This window comes from Bos indicus, chromosome 3, assembly GCF_029378745.1.
Source record: "Bos indicus isolate NIAB-ARS_2022 breed Sahiwal x Tharparkar chromosome 3, NIAB-ARS_B.indTharparkar_mat_pri_1.0, whole genome shotgun sequence".
NCBI classification, from domain to species: Eukaryota; Metazoa; Chordata; class Mammalia; order Artiodactyla; family Bovidae; genus Bos; species Bos indicus.
The window spans coordinates 34975263-34990436 of NC_091762.1; the positions used below are offsets into that span (position 1 = coordinate 34975263).

At 33.8% G+C, this 15174-nt stretch overlaps 1 protein-coding gene across 2 annotated transcripts in view; it reads right to left on the bottom strand.

Moving 5' to 3' along the window:
- The window catches only part of STXBP3 (syntaxin binding protein 3), a 57066-nt gene that overhangs the window by 17479 nt on the left and 24413 nt on the right, over nt 1–15174 (bottom strand). For both annotated transcript variants that reach the window (XM_070785988.1, XM_070785987.1), the window contains exons 7-13: nt 13358–13512; nt 8687–8777; nt 7530–7654; nt 5425–5520; nt 5233–5290; nt 990–1055; nt 129–209 (exon numbers count right to left, since the gene is read on the bottom strand). In XM_070785988.1, the coding sequence (XP_070642089.1) occupies nt 129–209; nt 990–1055; nt 5233–5290; nt 5425–5520; nt 7530–7654; nt 8687–8777; nt 13358–13512 (672 nt within the window). The remainder of the gene's footprint in view (nt 1–128; nt 210–989; nt 1056–5232; nt 5291–5424; nt 5521–7529; nt 7655–8686; nt 8778–13357; nt 13513–15174) is intronic.

The following is a 15174-nucleotide window of genomic DNA, read 5'->3' on the forward strand; positions in this document are numbered from 1 at the left end:
GGTGTATCTCCTCGTAAAAGAGATTGTGTGGTTTAGGGCACTATATTGAGCAAAAAGTTAGGTTTTACCTTACAGAGTTAATTCTGGAAATCTACCTTGAATGTAGGTGTTTCTGATTCTGCACTTACCTGTTCAGTTTTGCAGAGCTTTTCTATATTAGGCTTGAACTTATTCATGCAATCTTCTGCTAAGTTAAGATGAACAACTTGCTGAAAAACAGAAAAAAATCAATTATTTAAAGCATTTTCATTTCTTTCTGTGTAACTGATAATGCTAAACTTTTGAGATGGGCCTGAAGGGAAGTATGAGCTTATGTGGGAAGGAGGTACCATGTAAATCAAGGGAAACAACTCAAGAAAGGAAAAAAAGTGGAAATTATCATGATCTAAAGGGGACACTCAACAGACCACAAAAAACAGAACGAAAGGGTTGAACTTGTATTGGGTTTACAAGTAGTGAAAAATAAAGTGAGAAAAAACCAGTAAAGTCCATAAAGTCAAGCAGAAAAAGTTTGAATTTACGTTATTGATTTTTGATTAGGGAGTAATACAATAAAAAAAAATTTAAATATTATTCTGACAATGACTTCTGAGAAGGACTGGAACAGCAAAAACAAACAAAAAATAGTTTACCTGCCCACACAGCTTTAATTGCTTTAAAATTTACTAATATATAACTATTAATTCAAAGAAGCAAGCATAATAACAAGGACTTGTCAATCCAATATTGAATTTTCTTATTAAGCTGATAAAAAATAAAAGTTTCTCTGGCTGTTCAAGACAAAGATATAAAAAAGTTTTGGCTGGACTTGAACAAATATAGAGAATTCTATTGGGTAGCTTAGACATTTGGGGTATTTCTCAGACCTAAAGTAAGGGTTCAAAGGACAACTAATACCAAGTATTCCATGACACCCAATGCTAAACTTGACTACAGAACTGGGTGGACTAATAAATTAAAAATGATTTCTTATATATGATATCACTTACCTTAGTAATCTGTTTACGGAAATGAGGCATCTTTTTCATCAGCTGGGTAAGAGCACTAAGTGATGTCTAGGAAAAATCAAACATTTTAAAAAACTAACTTATGATTCAGTTATTTTATACAATAACTTTTAAATCCTATAGTTTTAAATCTTTATTAATTTACTAAATATTTGCCAATTAAAAAAAACAATTTCAAGAGGTTTCCAGTTGCAGCCATGATAAAAGTAGCTGATATAAAAATTATTCTCCCTCCATAAACAAAACCAAAATTGGACAAAATAAAAAAAGACAACAGCTTTCAAGCAAAGGATGTCTTAAAAATAGTTCAAAGTTAGGTTACTTGAGCAAAGGGAAGCACAGGAGGTGATCCCTGCACTTATCTGGCTCTTCTCTGGAACATTTTCCAAAGCACAGTAAAAGGAGGTAGAGTTCAAGTAGAAAAAAAAGTCTCTCTAGGCAGAGGAAAAAGAGATCAGAGTTTGGGGCTACTGAGGTAGGGTTTGCGGTCCAGGGGTAGCATAACTCACAGATGTGTAGAGGAGATGCCTTAGGATCCCTGGCCAAATACTAAGCTGCATGTGTACAGGGCATAAGTCTTAGAGGCCTAACAGAGAATGACTGCAGAGATTTCAGATGGTCTTTACACTAAGACAGTATTGGCATTCTCTGATCCAGACAAAGTAAAGAGCTCTAAGTGAACATCCCAGACATTCAGTCCTGGAAGGACTATGTCTTTGAACTAAATGTAAAAGTGAAATACACGCAACGTAACAAAAGCCTCACATGAAATTTCCACACAATCTAGGTTATCTACCAGCAAATTAACCGACTGCCAGAACAGAACTCAGCACTCTTTGTAAACAGAACATCATCAATAGCCTCTGCAATATAGCATCCATAAGCTCCAACATACAATATATAACTGGACATGTAAAACAGGAAAAAGTGATACTCAAGTGGTAAAAACAGTCAATAAAAGCAGACTCAAAATAATCCAGATACTGGAGTTAGCAGACAAGGAATTTAAAATAACATATTTATGTTAAAGAAAACAGGGGAAAAGATAAACTATAAATGAATGAAAAGATGGAGTATATCAGTAGAGAATCAGACTTTATTTTAAAAAATGCAATGAATGTCCCAGAACTAAATGCAATCTTTGAAATTAAAAATACAATGAATGACATACATTATTGGTGAGACTGTAAAATGGTACAGCAAACTAGTAAGTTTGGAAGTTTTCTACATGATTAAATATACATTTACTCTATAATATATAACCCAGCAATCCCACTCTTATTTAAACAAGTGAATGAAAACATCTGTTCACACAAAACCTGAATGTTCACAGTGGCTTTATTTGTAATTGCCATCAACTTGGGAAAAAACCTAAATGTTCTGCAATTTGTGAACGGATAACATCCATACAATATATCCATACAGCGTAATACTACTCAGCAATAAAAATGTCGAAGCTACTGTTATATGTCACATGGATGAATGTCAAGTGCAATAGATTAAATGAAAAAGACATATTGTTGTTTCTATTATGTTATGATGTAAATGACACTTAGCTGTCATTCTGGAAAAGGCAAAACTATAATAATAGAAGAAAAGAATAGTGGTTCTAAGGTGGAGAGGTTGCCTACCAAGTGGCAGAAGGCAATGGGGGGATATTGATGGAACCGTCCTATATCTTGGTTGCATGAGAGTATACATTTGTCAAAACTCACAGAATCATACACTATAAAGGGGAACTTTACTTTCTAACTCAGTTTAAAAAAGCACTAGTCAAAATAAAGCAGGTATGGCTATATTAAAATCAGACAAAGTAGAGTTTAAGGCAAGGAATACTGCAAATGAAAACTACAATGACATTTTATACTGATAAAAGATAAATTCAATAGAAAGAAAACTATCTTAAATTTATAAAGAGTCTAATTAAACAAGGCTGCATCAGTTGATACAGCTTTGAGAGTTGACAAGATTATTAAAATACACTACTTCAACCATACATTATACCATTCCTGGTAACTGATATAAAAAACAGATAAAAAGTTTGTAAAGAGATAGAATATTTGAATAACATGATGAATCAACTTGGCTTAATTAACATTCACGGAATTTGTATTCTTTTCAAGTACACATAGGGTATTTACCACAACAGATCATATGATAGGTCACAAGCCAAGCCTGAACAAATTTCAAAGGACTAAACTCATACAGACTCCATTCTCTGACCACTATATAATTAAATTACAACTCAGTAATAGTAAGATAAGTAGAAAACTCACAAACTCTTTGAAATTAAAAAAAAAAAAATTCCTATATAACACATGAGTCAAAGAAGAAATTATAATAAGAAAATATTCTGAGCTAAATGGAATTAAAAATAGGTTATTCCAAAACTTGGGAAATGCAGCTACATAATGTTAAGAAGGAAATAACTAAATATATATAGGAGAGAAAAAAGTCGAAAATCAATGTTCTTAACATCCGACTCAAGAAGTTAGAAAAAGAAAAACAAGCCAAAGAAAGTTGAAATCAATTCAATATAAAACTAACATACAAAAGAAAAATCAGCAAAGCCAAAAGTTGGTTCTTCGAAATACTAATAATTTATAAATAGGGGATGTTAATAGTAAAGAAACTAAAACACAAATCAACAAAATTAGGATTAAATAGAACATAGGTACAGGTTCTATAGACACTGAGAAGATAAGAGGATATTTGAAAATGTAGATGTAGTAGACAAATCCCTTAAAAATGCAGTATCCCAAAAGTGATATAAGAAAAAATTAAAATCTGAAGAGCTCTGTACCTATTAAAGACCTTATAATTAAAGACTTCCACATAAAGAAAACTCCATGCCCAGACTGCTTCAGTTGTGAAGTTTTTCAAGCAATGATGGGACAAGTAACGACCACGTTACACAAACACTTCCAGAGAATAATGTGACAGGGAAAGCATTACAATTCATTTTAGACCAATATAATTTTGCCACCAAAACTGCCTAGAACACTACCACAAGAATAAAAAGAATTATTGCTCATAAACCTAGAAATACTATTGCTCATAAACCTAGAAGTAAACATTCTACACAAAATATTAGCAAGCAGAATCCAGTGATATAGGAAAGGGATAAGTTATCATAACTTAGTGGAGCTAATTCTAAGAACGCATGGATGGTTTAATGTTAGAGAACAGTGAATGTAACTCATCACATGAACAGAATAAAAAAGGAAAAAATAATTTAATAGGTGCTGAAAAAGCATTTGATGAAGTCGGACACTCATTGTTGATTTAAAAAACAAACAAAAAAAAACCTGTTGACAAATATGGAATAGAAGGGAACTTCTTAATCTGACAAAGGATGTATCTACAATAACCTAAAACTACCATAATACCCAATGATGAAATAGCAAACACATTTCCCCCAAGGCTGGGAATGAGACAAGGATATCCTGTCACCAGATCTACTCTATATTTTACTGCTAGGAGGTATTAAGAAAATACCAAGAAAATACCAAATAGGAGGTATCAAGAAAATTAGTATAAAATGTATAAAGAGTCAAAAGGATAGGCCAAATTTTCTTTATTCATAGATATTATTGTGCAACTTTTGAAATGACAGAAATGTCCTATATCTTGATTTAGGTGGCAGTTCCACATGGTGTGTGTTTACATGTGTGTGTGTATGAATACAAATATATGTATGTAAATAGTTATTCAGTATACACATAAGATTTGTGCATTTTATTTAGGTAAATTATGAATGTGAAAAGTGAAAGTGTTAGTTGCTCAGTTGTGTCTGACATTGCGACCCCATGGACTGTAGCCTGCCAGGCTTCTCTGTCCCCAAGGGATTTCCCAGGCAAGACTACTGGAGTGGGTTGACATTCCCTTCTCCAGAGGATCTTCCCGACCCAGGGATCAAACCTGGGTCTCCTGCACTGCAGGCCAATTCTTTATCACTGAGCCACCATAGCTTAATATTAAAAACCCTAACATGAATACATTTATGCAATTGGCTAAATGGTCTTTTAAAAATAAACTTTAAATGTAGCAAGACAGATAATATTGCTAAGTGTTGAGGCTGAGTAATGGGTACAGGAAAGTTTATTTTCTCTACTTTGTGTATGTTAGAAACTTCTCAAATGGAAAGTTAAAAAGATAAAAAATTTTACACAAACTTTAAAATTCACATTTGTCATAACCTTGAAAGTTATATTAACACTCTTACCTTTCCTTCTGTTGCTTTCTTTGTTGATGAAATTTCCTTCATAAGCTTGGGAATTTCCCTGTCAAATTATTAGAAAGTTCTTTAAATTTCTAAAGTTTAATTCACAAAAGTATCTTAAGATTAAAAAATGTACTATTAGTACTCTGTAATTAGTATTTAAATATGGAACAAAAATTAAACAGGTTCACATACTCTAATACAACTGCAATATGGCGATGCCGAATTTTGACCCAGAGGTCATCATCTTCTTCAAGGATTGCCTCCTTTTCCTTCCCATCTGTCTTATATCTACAAGTAAGAGAAGTACGAAACTTTTGGATTATTTTGTGCCAGATAAAGTAAAAGAAAAGTTTTTATAAATAACAATTTTAAGACACAGCTCAAGAAACTGAAGATTTTTAGGAGGATAATGAATACCTATCCAAAACTAAGGCATATTGCTATCCATACAACAAAAATCAAGCGCCACGCCCACCACGACCTTTTTACTTTCAATGTTATTTTTTGCTGTCATTATTACAGACTTTTATCTCAGTATCTTAGAAACAAAAATTCAGTGTTCCACAGTCAACTTTAACAAGAGTGAATATATTAACAATTTGTATTCTAATTGCTCAAAACAATACTTTTGATGTACTAATAACCATCAACACAATTGTCAAACATCCATTAAGAAATGTCACTCCCTAATGAAGTCTATTAAATACTGAAGGTGTTTCAGAGTTGGTACAAAATTCACCAACATATATATTTATCTATTTCTATATTCTTTCCTTACCCTATAACCACATCTCCTTTAAAGAACTGGGAAAGGCAATGAGAAAAAAACTAATGTAGCCATTAAAAACTTTGATTGCTTTAATGAGTTCTACTGAACTGAGAGGCAATTAAAGAGGTTCAAGAAATTACTCCAAATGGATACTTAGAAATTTCTGCTCTGTATTATTTCCATTAAAAATCGTGATGGAGCACAATCCATAGGAAGTTCATGCTTCCCTCTAGTCTGATCCCTAGACTTTCTTGACTCATAAGAAAAGGCATATCTCTGATTTTTTTGTTTTTAAATAAGTCTCTCCACTACCCTTAAAAAATTAAATCTTGCTTTCCTTGCCAACAAACCTAGGGAGATAAATATTTTAAGTACTAGGTTAGAAATGTCTGAAAGTTAACGTCAATAAACTGGAACCAAATCCTTTAGTGTCCATTACTTCAAGTCATTTCCAAATCTCTTGAGCAATGTAGTTTAGAGACCTAAAGGATAAGAGAGATAAATAACATCCTTTCTGAAAATTCGGAATAAACTGCTTAAAACTACTTTTATACTAGAAAAATAGCTATGTTGCTCTGTCAGCTAATATTAATACAAGTAACAAAGAAAAACTCAGAATTTGACTAGAAGGCAAATAAAAATACAAGAGAAAATACAAAATTAGTTTAAACAATATTTAAGAAAAAATGTTAAATATAATTAGCACAAATTTTTGGATTTTTTAATCTACAAAAATTACTAAACATAAGATTTCAGAAAACTAATTTTCATTTTTATTACTTCCAAGCAGTAACTCTTGGCTGAAAAATGCCAATCTGGATTTTGAAATTATGATATCAAATAACATGTTTTATATATATGTGTGCATGTGGTACATACACTCAAATAACATGTTGTATATATATGTGTGTATGTATATACATAAATGATATACAAAGGTGACAATAAGATGGTTCCTTAATAGAAAAATAATTTCATTTTTCATTTAACTATTTGATATTACTTTTAAAGTTAATATGCTTATATCAGAGTTAAATCAATAATAGGTACCAAACTGGTAAAACTGCTTCTCTTCTCAATAACCATCCTATATAGTTTTCTAATATTCTAGTATTTTTAAATACATTATGGTGACAAGACACACGTTTACATACTTTTGGATGTCCAATTCAGAATAATCACTGCCTAACCAATTTGAATATGTTTTCCACTTCAGTAAATATAGTAGTGGGCCCGGTTTATTTACTGAAAAGTACAATTCCAGCTGTTTAAAACCTATTTTTGTTGCAGACATAGTTAAGGAAGCAAATATACCAAAAAAGCTTCAAAGCAGTTAAATTACCTATTAACTAACAAGGTCAGGACATTTTTAATAGATTATGATTATAGGTGTAAGAGAAAGATAAAGCCTTGAATAAAAAAGGGTATAGGATAGGCTTTAGATTTCTGTTGCCTGCATAAATCATTAAATGCTAACATCCTATCCTGTTTGTATATGCCCTATATATTCCCTTCAAGTTATACTTGCTTGTATGTATCATTCTCAATCGGCAGTAGATCGTATGCCATTGCCTGAAAGGTCAGTTCGTGCACAACAGTGGACACAGGATCAAAGCCACGATCAATTATTATGAGCTGGGAATGAGTTTTACCCTGGAATAACAAGATAAAATTATCTTAAGAAACTTCCATTTCTTTCTGTGAACACATTTTTAATATCTTAGAAAACAAAATCAGACTTATCCCACATTCTTAAACATGAAGTTATATTAAAATAGAAAAATATGAGAGGCACAAGAGGGGAAGAAAATAAGACTACAAAACCAAAGCTTTCATAATTAGATTAACAGGCCTACTTAATAATATGATACTGTGAAAATTCCTTTAAGAAAATAACATTTGGCTTTCACTAAATCTATTTTCTTGGAATTTAGCTTCATAAACACTAAAACTCATCTAAGTTATGAAAGGAAGATATTACCTGAGCTCTCTATGTTACACATTGCACTAAACTAAGCTTCCTAGTCCTCTGATACCACCTCTGTCAAGTCTACTCAGACTCCTCACTCTCCAACCCAAGCCCAAATGCTGGAATTCCCCAGGTTCCAATCTTAGTCTTTGATTATATTACCTTGATAAGATAGTAGTAGCTGTCATTTATTAAACTCCTATATGTGCCAAACACATGCTAATCTGCCTAATCCTCATACCAACCAACCAAAGTACATGTCATATGATCCATATTATATGAAAATACAACTCACAGTAAATATGTCCAAGAATACAGAGTTGGTGATAAAAGGAAAAACTGTTTATTAAATGTTTACAGCTTCAAGGATTATTCTAAAAACTTTTTATGTATTAATGCATTTAGTCCTCTATATTACAAAATAGGTATTCTCCTATTACCCCCTTTTTATAGATAAAAAACTTAACATAACTTGCTAATTGATATATACATGAATTAAATGGCAGAGCCAGGATCTGGACAAAGAACTTAATTCAAAACTGTTATGTTCCCCACTAAGCCACATTATCTATTACGATTTCTACTACCATTTAAATCAGTGATATCCAAATCAAAATTCTCAAACCAATGCTGGAAAATAAATGAACAGTCTCCTTGGTTTATAAAGAAATAAGACAGATTTTAAGCATAACCACTATTTGTCTTTTATATGTTACCTTTATTAGGCTCTTTTCATCAATCTTGTAGTAGTTTTCAAGCTTTTTTTCAACAAGCTGAGCAAGCTTACTGGCATTATCTAGAGGTTTACTAGAAACAAAAAAGATATTCAAACTATCTTTCAAGACACACTTTATATTATCAAGTTGAATTCTAAAATTAAACCATAAATTAAAAGATTTTATAAGCATGGAGAAATTTAGATAATAATACTAAACAAATATAATGCTATATCAATTTGTTTGGATTTTATCAATGTAAACCTTATCATATGTGCTTCAGATTTTTTTCATATGAAGGAAATATAAATAAAACTATAGTTTCTTTACTCCCCTCCCAATTCCCAGTCTTCACCCCTACCCCTAGCCACTCCTGCCCCAAAGCAACTACTACCATAATTTGATGTATATTCTTCCTATCATTACAATTATACATATATTTACTGTTTTATATGTATTTTTACAGTATATGTTTTTACTGTCATATATGTTTGAGATCTATGTTGACACACACATCAAAAAATATTTACTCATTTTAGTTCCATATAGTATTCCATCATATGATTATACTGGATTTACACATTCATTCCCCTAAAGATGGACATTTAAGTCATTCTCAATTTTATACTATTGCAAACAACATGGAAACAAATATCTTTATACATAAATATCCATGTAAATGTTTCTCTAGGTATATTATTTCTAAAAGTAGAATTGTGGGTCATATAGTATGTACGTTTTCAACTTTGCTACCATATTACTCTCCAAATTACTTGACCAATTATCTCTCCCAATTATCTATGAGATTTCCCTATATGCTAACATTTAGTCAACTTTCCAATATAGTTGTTTGTATAAAATCATATATCACTATCTTCTAAAATGATAAAACCATATTCTAAATTTTAACTTTAAGACCAGTGATATTAGTGTAACTTCTGAATCTATAAAGAAAATGTTGGAAAAGACTCTTCAATTAGCACACCAATCTCAAAAATGGAGGAACTCTTTGTAAAGGCTTCAAAGTGTTAAAGATCCTTTAGGTTTTATACTTCAAAAGTAAATGAAGCAGCAACTATACAGGATAATTTATTATACATTATGCCTTAAAATATTTTCAAAAGGAAATAATTTCATGTTAGAATTACACCTGAAAAGTTCATAAGGCATAGAAGAATACTTTACAAAAGAATAGGATAGGATTTTAAAAGCCTGGATTATTATTAACTACCACAAGAACTGGTAAGCTTATTAAATTATAAACCGGCTACAGTTATCCCTCAGGAGGGCTTCCCTGGTGGCTCAGTGGTAAAGAATCCACCTACAATGCAGGAGACCTGGATTTGATCCCTGGATTGGGAAGATCCCCTGGAGAAGGAAATGGCAACCCACTTCAGTATTCTTGCCTGGAGAATTCCAAGAACAGAGGAGCCTGGCAGGCTACCATCCATGGGGTTGCAAAAGTTGGACACGACTTAGTGACTAAACCACCACCAGTATCACAGGGGATTGGTTCCAGGACCTCATTCAGATATTAAAATCCACTGATGCTCAAGTCTCGTATAAAATGGTATAGAATTTGCATATAACCTATGCACATACCCCATATCCTTAAAAATCATCTCTAGATTACTTACAACACTAATATAATGTAATGCTATGTAAACAGTCATAAATACTATGTAAATGCTATGTAAATAGTGGTCTGCATGTAGCAAATTCAAGTTTTGCTTTTGGGGACTTCCTCGAATTTTTTTTTTTTTTTTTTACATTTTCAATCCACAAATGGTTGAATTTGAGGATGCCAAACTTATGGATACAGGATAGTGGACCATATTACAGATTCATTTCCCTGAACAAGCCAAACACCAAGAGCAGAAGCTTGAACAGAGACTGAACTCTAGCAAAAGATAAACCACTTGGTTCAGAATGTAATTAGCACAGCACCTGTAAGAAAAAGAATTATTCTAACACTTGAGGTATGAGTAAAGAGCTTGTCTGGTCACATATGAATTAAGGAGATTTACAATATTTTCTTCTAAGTAATTTAGAAAACTTTTTAAATGGTTAAGGATAATGAAACTTAAATATAAAGCACTACATGAATTTGAAATTGAACAATTATGCCAACTACCTTGACAAATGTCAGTGTTTAAATTAAAGAACCTTTTAAAACAGAAGCAAGTTATATTACTTATTATTAGTAATAATAGTACAGTGTATTTACTTCTACCGTTTCATTAGCGCCATGCACTATATTGAGTGCTTTATAGGTATTAACTCATTTAATTCTAAAAAAAACTTTATGATGTGATTACTATTATTTTTCCCACTTCATATATAAAGAAATTGAGAGCAGAAGAATCATACAGCCAGTAAAAAGCAGAGATTAAAATCCAAGCTGGCTATATAGAACAACATGAAAGTCTAAGAACATAATATTGAGCAAAGCCATATATAAAAAAATATCATGACCCAATGTGAAGTCAAGTGGGCCTTAGAAAGCATCACTACGAACAAAGCTAGTGGAGGTGATGGAATTCCAGGTGAGCTATTCCAAATCCTGAAAGATGATGCTGTGAAAGTGCTGCACTCAATATGCCAGCAAATTTGGGAAACTCAGCAGTGGCCACAGGACTGGAAAAGGTCAGTTTTCATTCCAATCCCAAAGAAAGGCAATGCCAAAGAATGCTCAAACTACGGCACAATGGCACTCATCTCACACGCTAGTAAAGTAATGCTCAAAATTCTCCAAGCCAGGCTTCAGCAATATGTGAACCGTGAACTTCCTGATGTTCAAGCTGGTTTTAGAAAAGGCAGAGGAACCAGAGATCAAATTGCCAACATCTGCTGGATCATAGAAAAAGCAAGAGAGTTCCAGAAAAACATCTATTTCTGCTTTATTGACTATGCCAAAGCCTTTGACAGTGTGGATCACAATAAAGTGTGGAAAATTCTGAAAGAGATGGGAATACCAGACCACCTGACCTGCCTCTTGAGAAATCTGTATGCAGGTCAGGAAGCAACAGTTAGAACTGGACATGGAACAACAGACTGGTTCCAAATAGGAAAAGGAGTACATCAAGGCTGTATATTGTCACCCTGTTTATTTAACTTATATGCAGAGTACATCATGAGAAACGCTGGACTGGAAGAAACACAAGCTGGAATCAAGATTGCCGGGAGAAATATCAATAACCTCAGATATGCAGATGACACCACCCTTATGTGGCAGAAAGTGAAGAGGAACTAAAAAGCCTCTTGATGAAAGTCAAAGCGGAGAGTGAAAAAGTTGGCTTAAAGCTCAACATTCAGAAAACGAAGATCATGGCATCCGGTCCCACCACTTCATGGGAAATAGATGGGGAAACAGTGTCAGACTTTATTTTTCTGGGATCCAAAATCACTACAGATGGTGACTGCAGCCATGAAATTAAAAGACGCTTACTCCTTGGAAGGAAAGTTATGACCAACCTAGATAGCATATTCAAAAGCAGAGACATTACTTTGCCAACAAAGGTTCGTCTAGTCAAGGCTATGGTTTTTCCTGTGGTCATGTATGGATGTGAGAGTTGGACTGTGAAGAAGGCTAAGCGCTGAAGAATTGATGCTTTTGAACTGTGGTGTTGGAGAAGACTCTTGAGAGTCCCTTGGACTGCAAGGAGAGCCAACCAGTCCATTCTGAAGGAGATCAGCCCTGGGATTTCTTTGGAAGGAATGATGCTAAAGCTGAAACTCCAGTTCTTTGGCCACCTCATGCGAAGAGTTGACTCACTGGAAAAGACTCTGATGCTGGGAGGGATTGGGGGCAGGAGGAGAAGGGGACGACAGAGGATGAGATGGCTGGATGGCATCACTGACTCGATGGACGTGAGTCTGAGTGAACTCTGGGAGTTGGTGATGGACAGGGAGGCCTGGCGTGCTGCGATTCATGGGGTCGCAAAGAGTCAGACACGACTGAGTGACTGATCTGATCTGATATATATATCTAGTTCAATATCAGGCAAAACTGAAATATGTGTTAGAAGTCAGAATAACAGTTACTTCTGAGGAGGAGACAGTGGGTGATGACCAGAAGGGATCATAAGGGGGGCCTCTGAGATGCTGCTAGTATTTTATCTCTTGACCTGGGTGAAGTTAGATGTCTATGTTCACTTTGGAATGATTTATCAAGCCACATAAATATAATTTATGCACTTTATAGTAAACTTTACTTTTAATAAGGAGCAAATAAATAAAGGTACATAGTACTAAAGTCAAACTTTAACTTTAAAAAAAACCCCCAAATCTATTTAAAATGGTCACTGTAACTGGATACCATATTTAGACACTATAACCAGTATCCAGATACTATGACTATTTCAATTTGGTGGAAATGTAATGAAACATTAAATGTAAGACAGTATTCCCCACAGGGCAACAAAGACATTCTTCTAAGCATTCCTTAAACTCATGAAAATATTCATGTAAATCATACCAAGTTTAAGCTCTGAAATTCAGTAACAGAGGCTATCAGTTACTCTGAAATTTAAGCCTTAAACTTTAAATCTATATGTACAGCATGTTATAAAGAAAATCTGCAAACCAACACACAAAAGCACTGGGACATTACCTCTATACCAAAGAGCAAATAGACATCATAACATATAATGACACCACTGGGTGCCTTACCTTTTATATCTTACTCCAGGATTTTCATCCAGGGTAGCACATACTGTAACTATCTGCTCAGCCATTGCTTCCATGATGGTATCTTTTCCATTTCCATTACTTGGGTCTGGACTGTAACAGTAATAGAATGCATCTGGTACATCAAGAGTATATACCTAAGTTAGGCCAAAAAAGTCACACTGTCAATTTAGAAATTTGATTAAAAATATGTATCAAGAAAAGCACAGTTATTCCTTGGGACTCTACAAAATACTTGTACTAACCATGCTGTTTCCTGAAACAACTGTGTCTTTACCTTAATTAAATCTCATTTTCTCTGTCATCTTGATTTCATTCCTTTTCTCACTCTCCTTTCCTGCTTAATCTACCTCTCTCCTTCAGTTCTTGTTTTATATATAGATTGTACTGTTGGATTTTCTCTACCTGTGCAGCAAATAAAGGGATCTGAGGTAATCAAAGAAAAATAGAAACCTAATACCTGGCAAGAAGAAATAAAGCCAAAATTGGTCTATGTATCTGACATACATTAAAATCTCAACCAATCAGAGAATAACCTATCACTAACAGTAGGAGCCTGAACATGGACTGAGATTCAGCTAAAGCTAATGTGTTGTTTATGTCTGTCCTGCTCAGTCTTAGCTGCCATAACTGCCAACAAGTACCCTACAGCTGGACTGTGGCTTTCTCACAGTATTCTATCCCACTGCAGTAGAAAATATCTGTTCAAAAATATTTATTGCCCTTCCTGACAGGGCCCCTCCTTACAGGTGTATAGTTCCCACTCATGGATATCAGCCTATCTATGGTCATTGGAATGTGAACAGAAGTGACATGTGCCTACTTCCCTTCAGCTTACATCCCAGAATGAAGAGGATATAGAGCAAAGACCTAGTCAAACCACAGTGGACAATAACATGAATGAGAAATAAACTTTGTTGTTGTGAAACACTGAGATTTGGAGATTTGTTACCACATCTTAAATTAATCTAAGTTATTCTCTAATACTCCAATGAACCAAGTAGAACTCTGGAGCTGGTTTTCTTTCTACATTCACATCTTGCCTTTCCTTCCCTTTCCTCCCCCTACTTTCCATCACCAACATGATGTGTTCCTTTAGACTATTACCAAATGCTTTCTTCATCTCCATGACCCACAACCAGTTCCTTAAATACAGGAATTCTCCGTTACCCCCACTCACAACTTCCATTTACTTTTCTTGCAAAATTATAGCTAGCTTAGATCTATTTCTATCTAGACACAATCTAGCACCTTCTCTACTAACTATACCAGATTTTTTGTACTCCTAAGGTCCACTGTAAACAAACTTTCTTATATTGATGCTTTCCATCTAATTGTCCTAATTTATATGTGATAGTATTAATTAAACCCTTTGAAAGGGAAAGAGTTTTCTTTAATCCCTTTGACTCATGGATTTAGGAGAAGTCAACCACTTTTCTCTCCATGCAACTTCTAAATATGTTTAATGTAGAACTTCTCTTCTTTGGAAGACTATCATATCTGACTTTACCAATTTCTCTTCAATGATCTCCCAACTTCTACTTTTCCTTAAAGACTTTGGTACTCTTCTGTGTCTGCCCATTTTCTGCCATCATTCTTGATGGAACCTGGTGCCTCCTACAACTTGGTCCCAGTCTACCTACAGATTTACTTATCATACCATCACCCCTAATAATCCGTAATCCTGCTGCTTTCTTGTACTTTTCTGCTTCTGTATCTTTGCACTGAGGCTAGTCTCACTTTGTAGAGTATTAAACTAAAGTTACATAATATATTCGGAGAAGGCCATGGCAACCCAT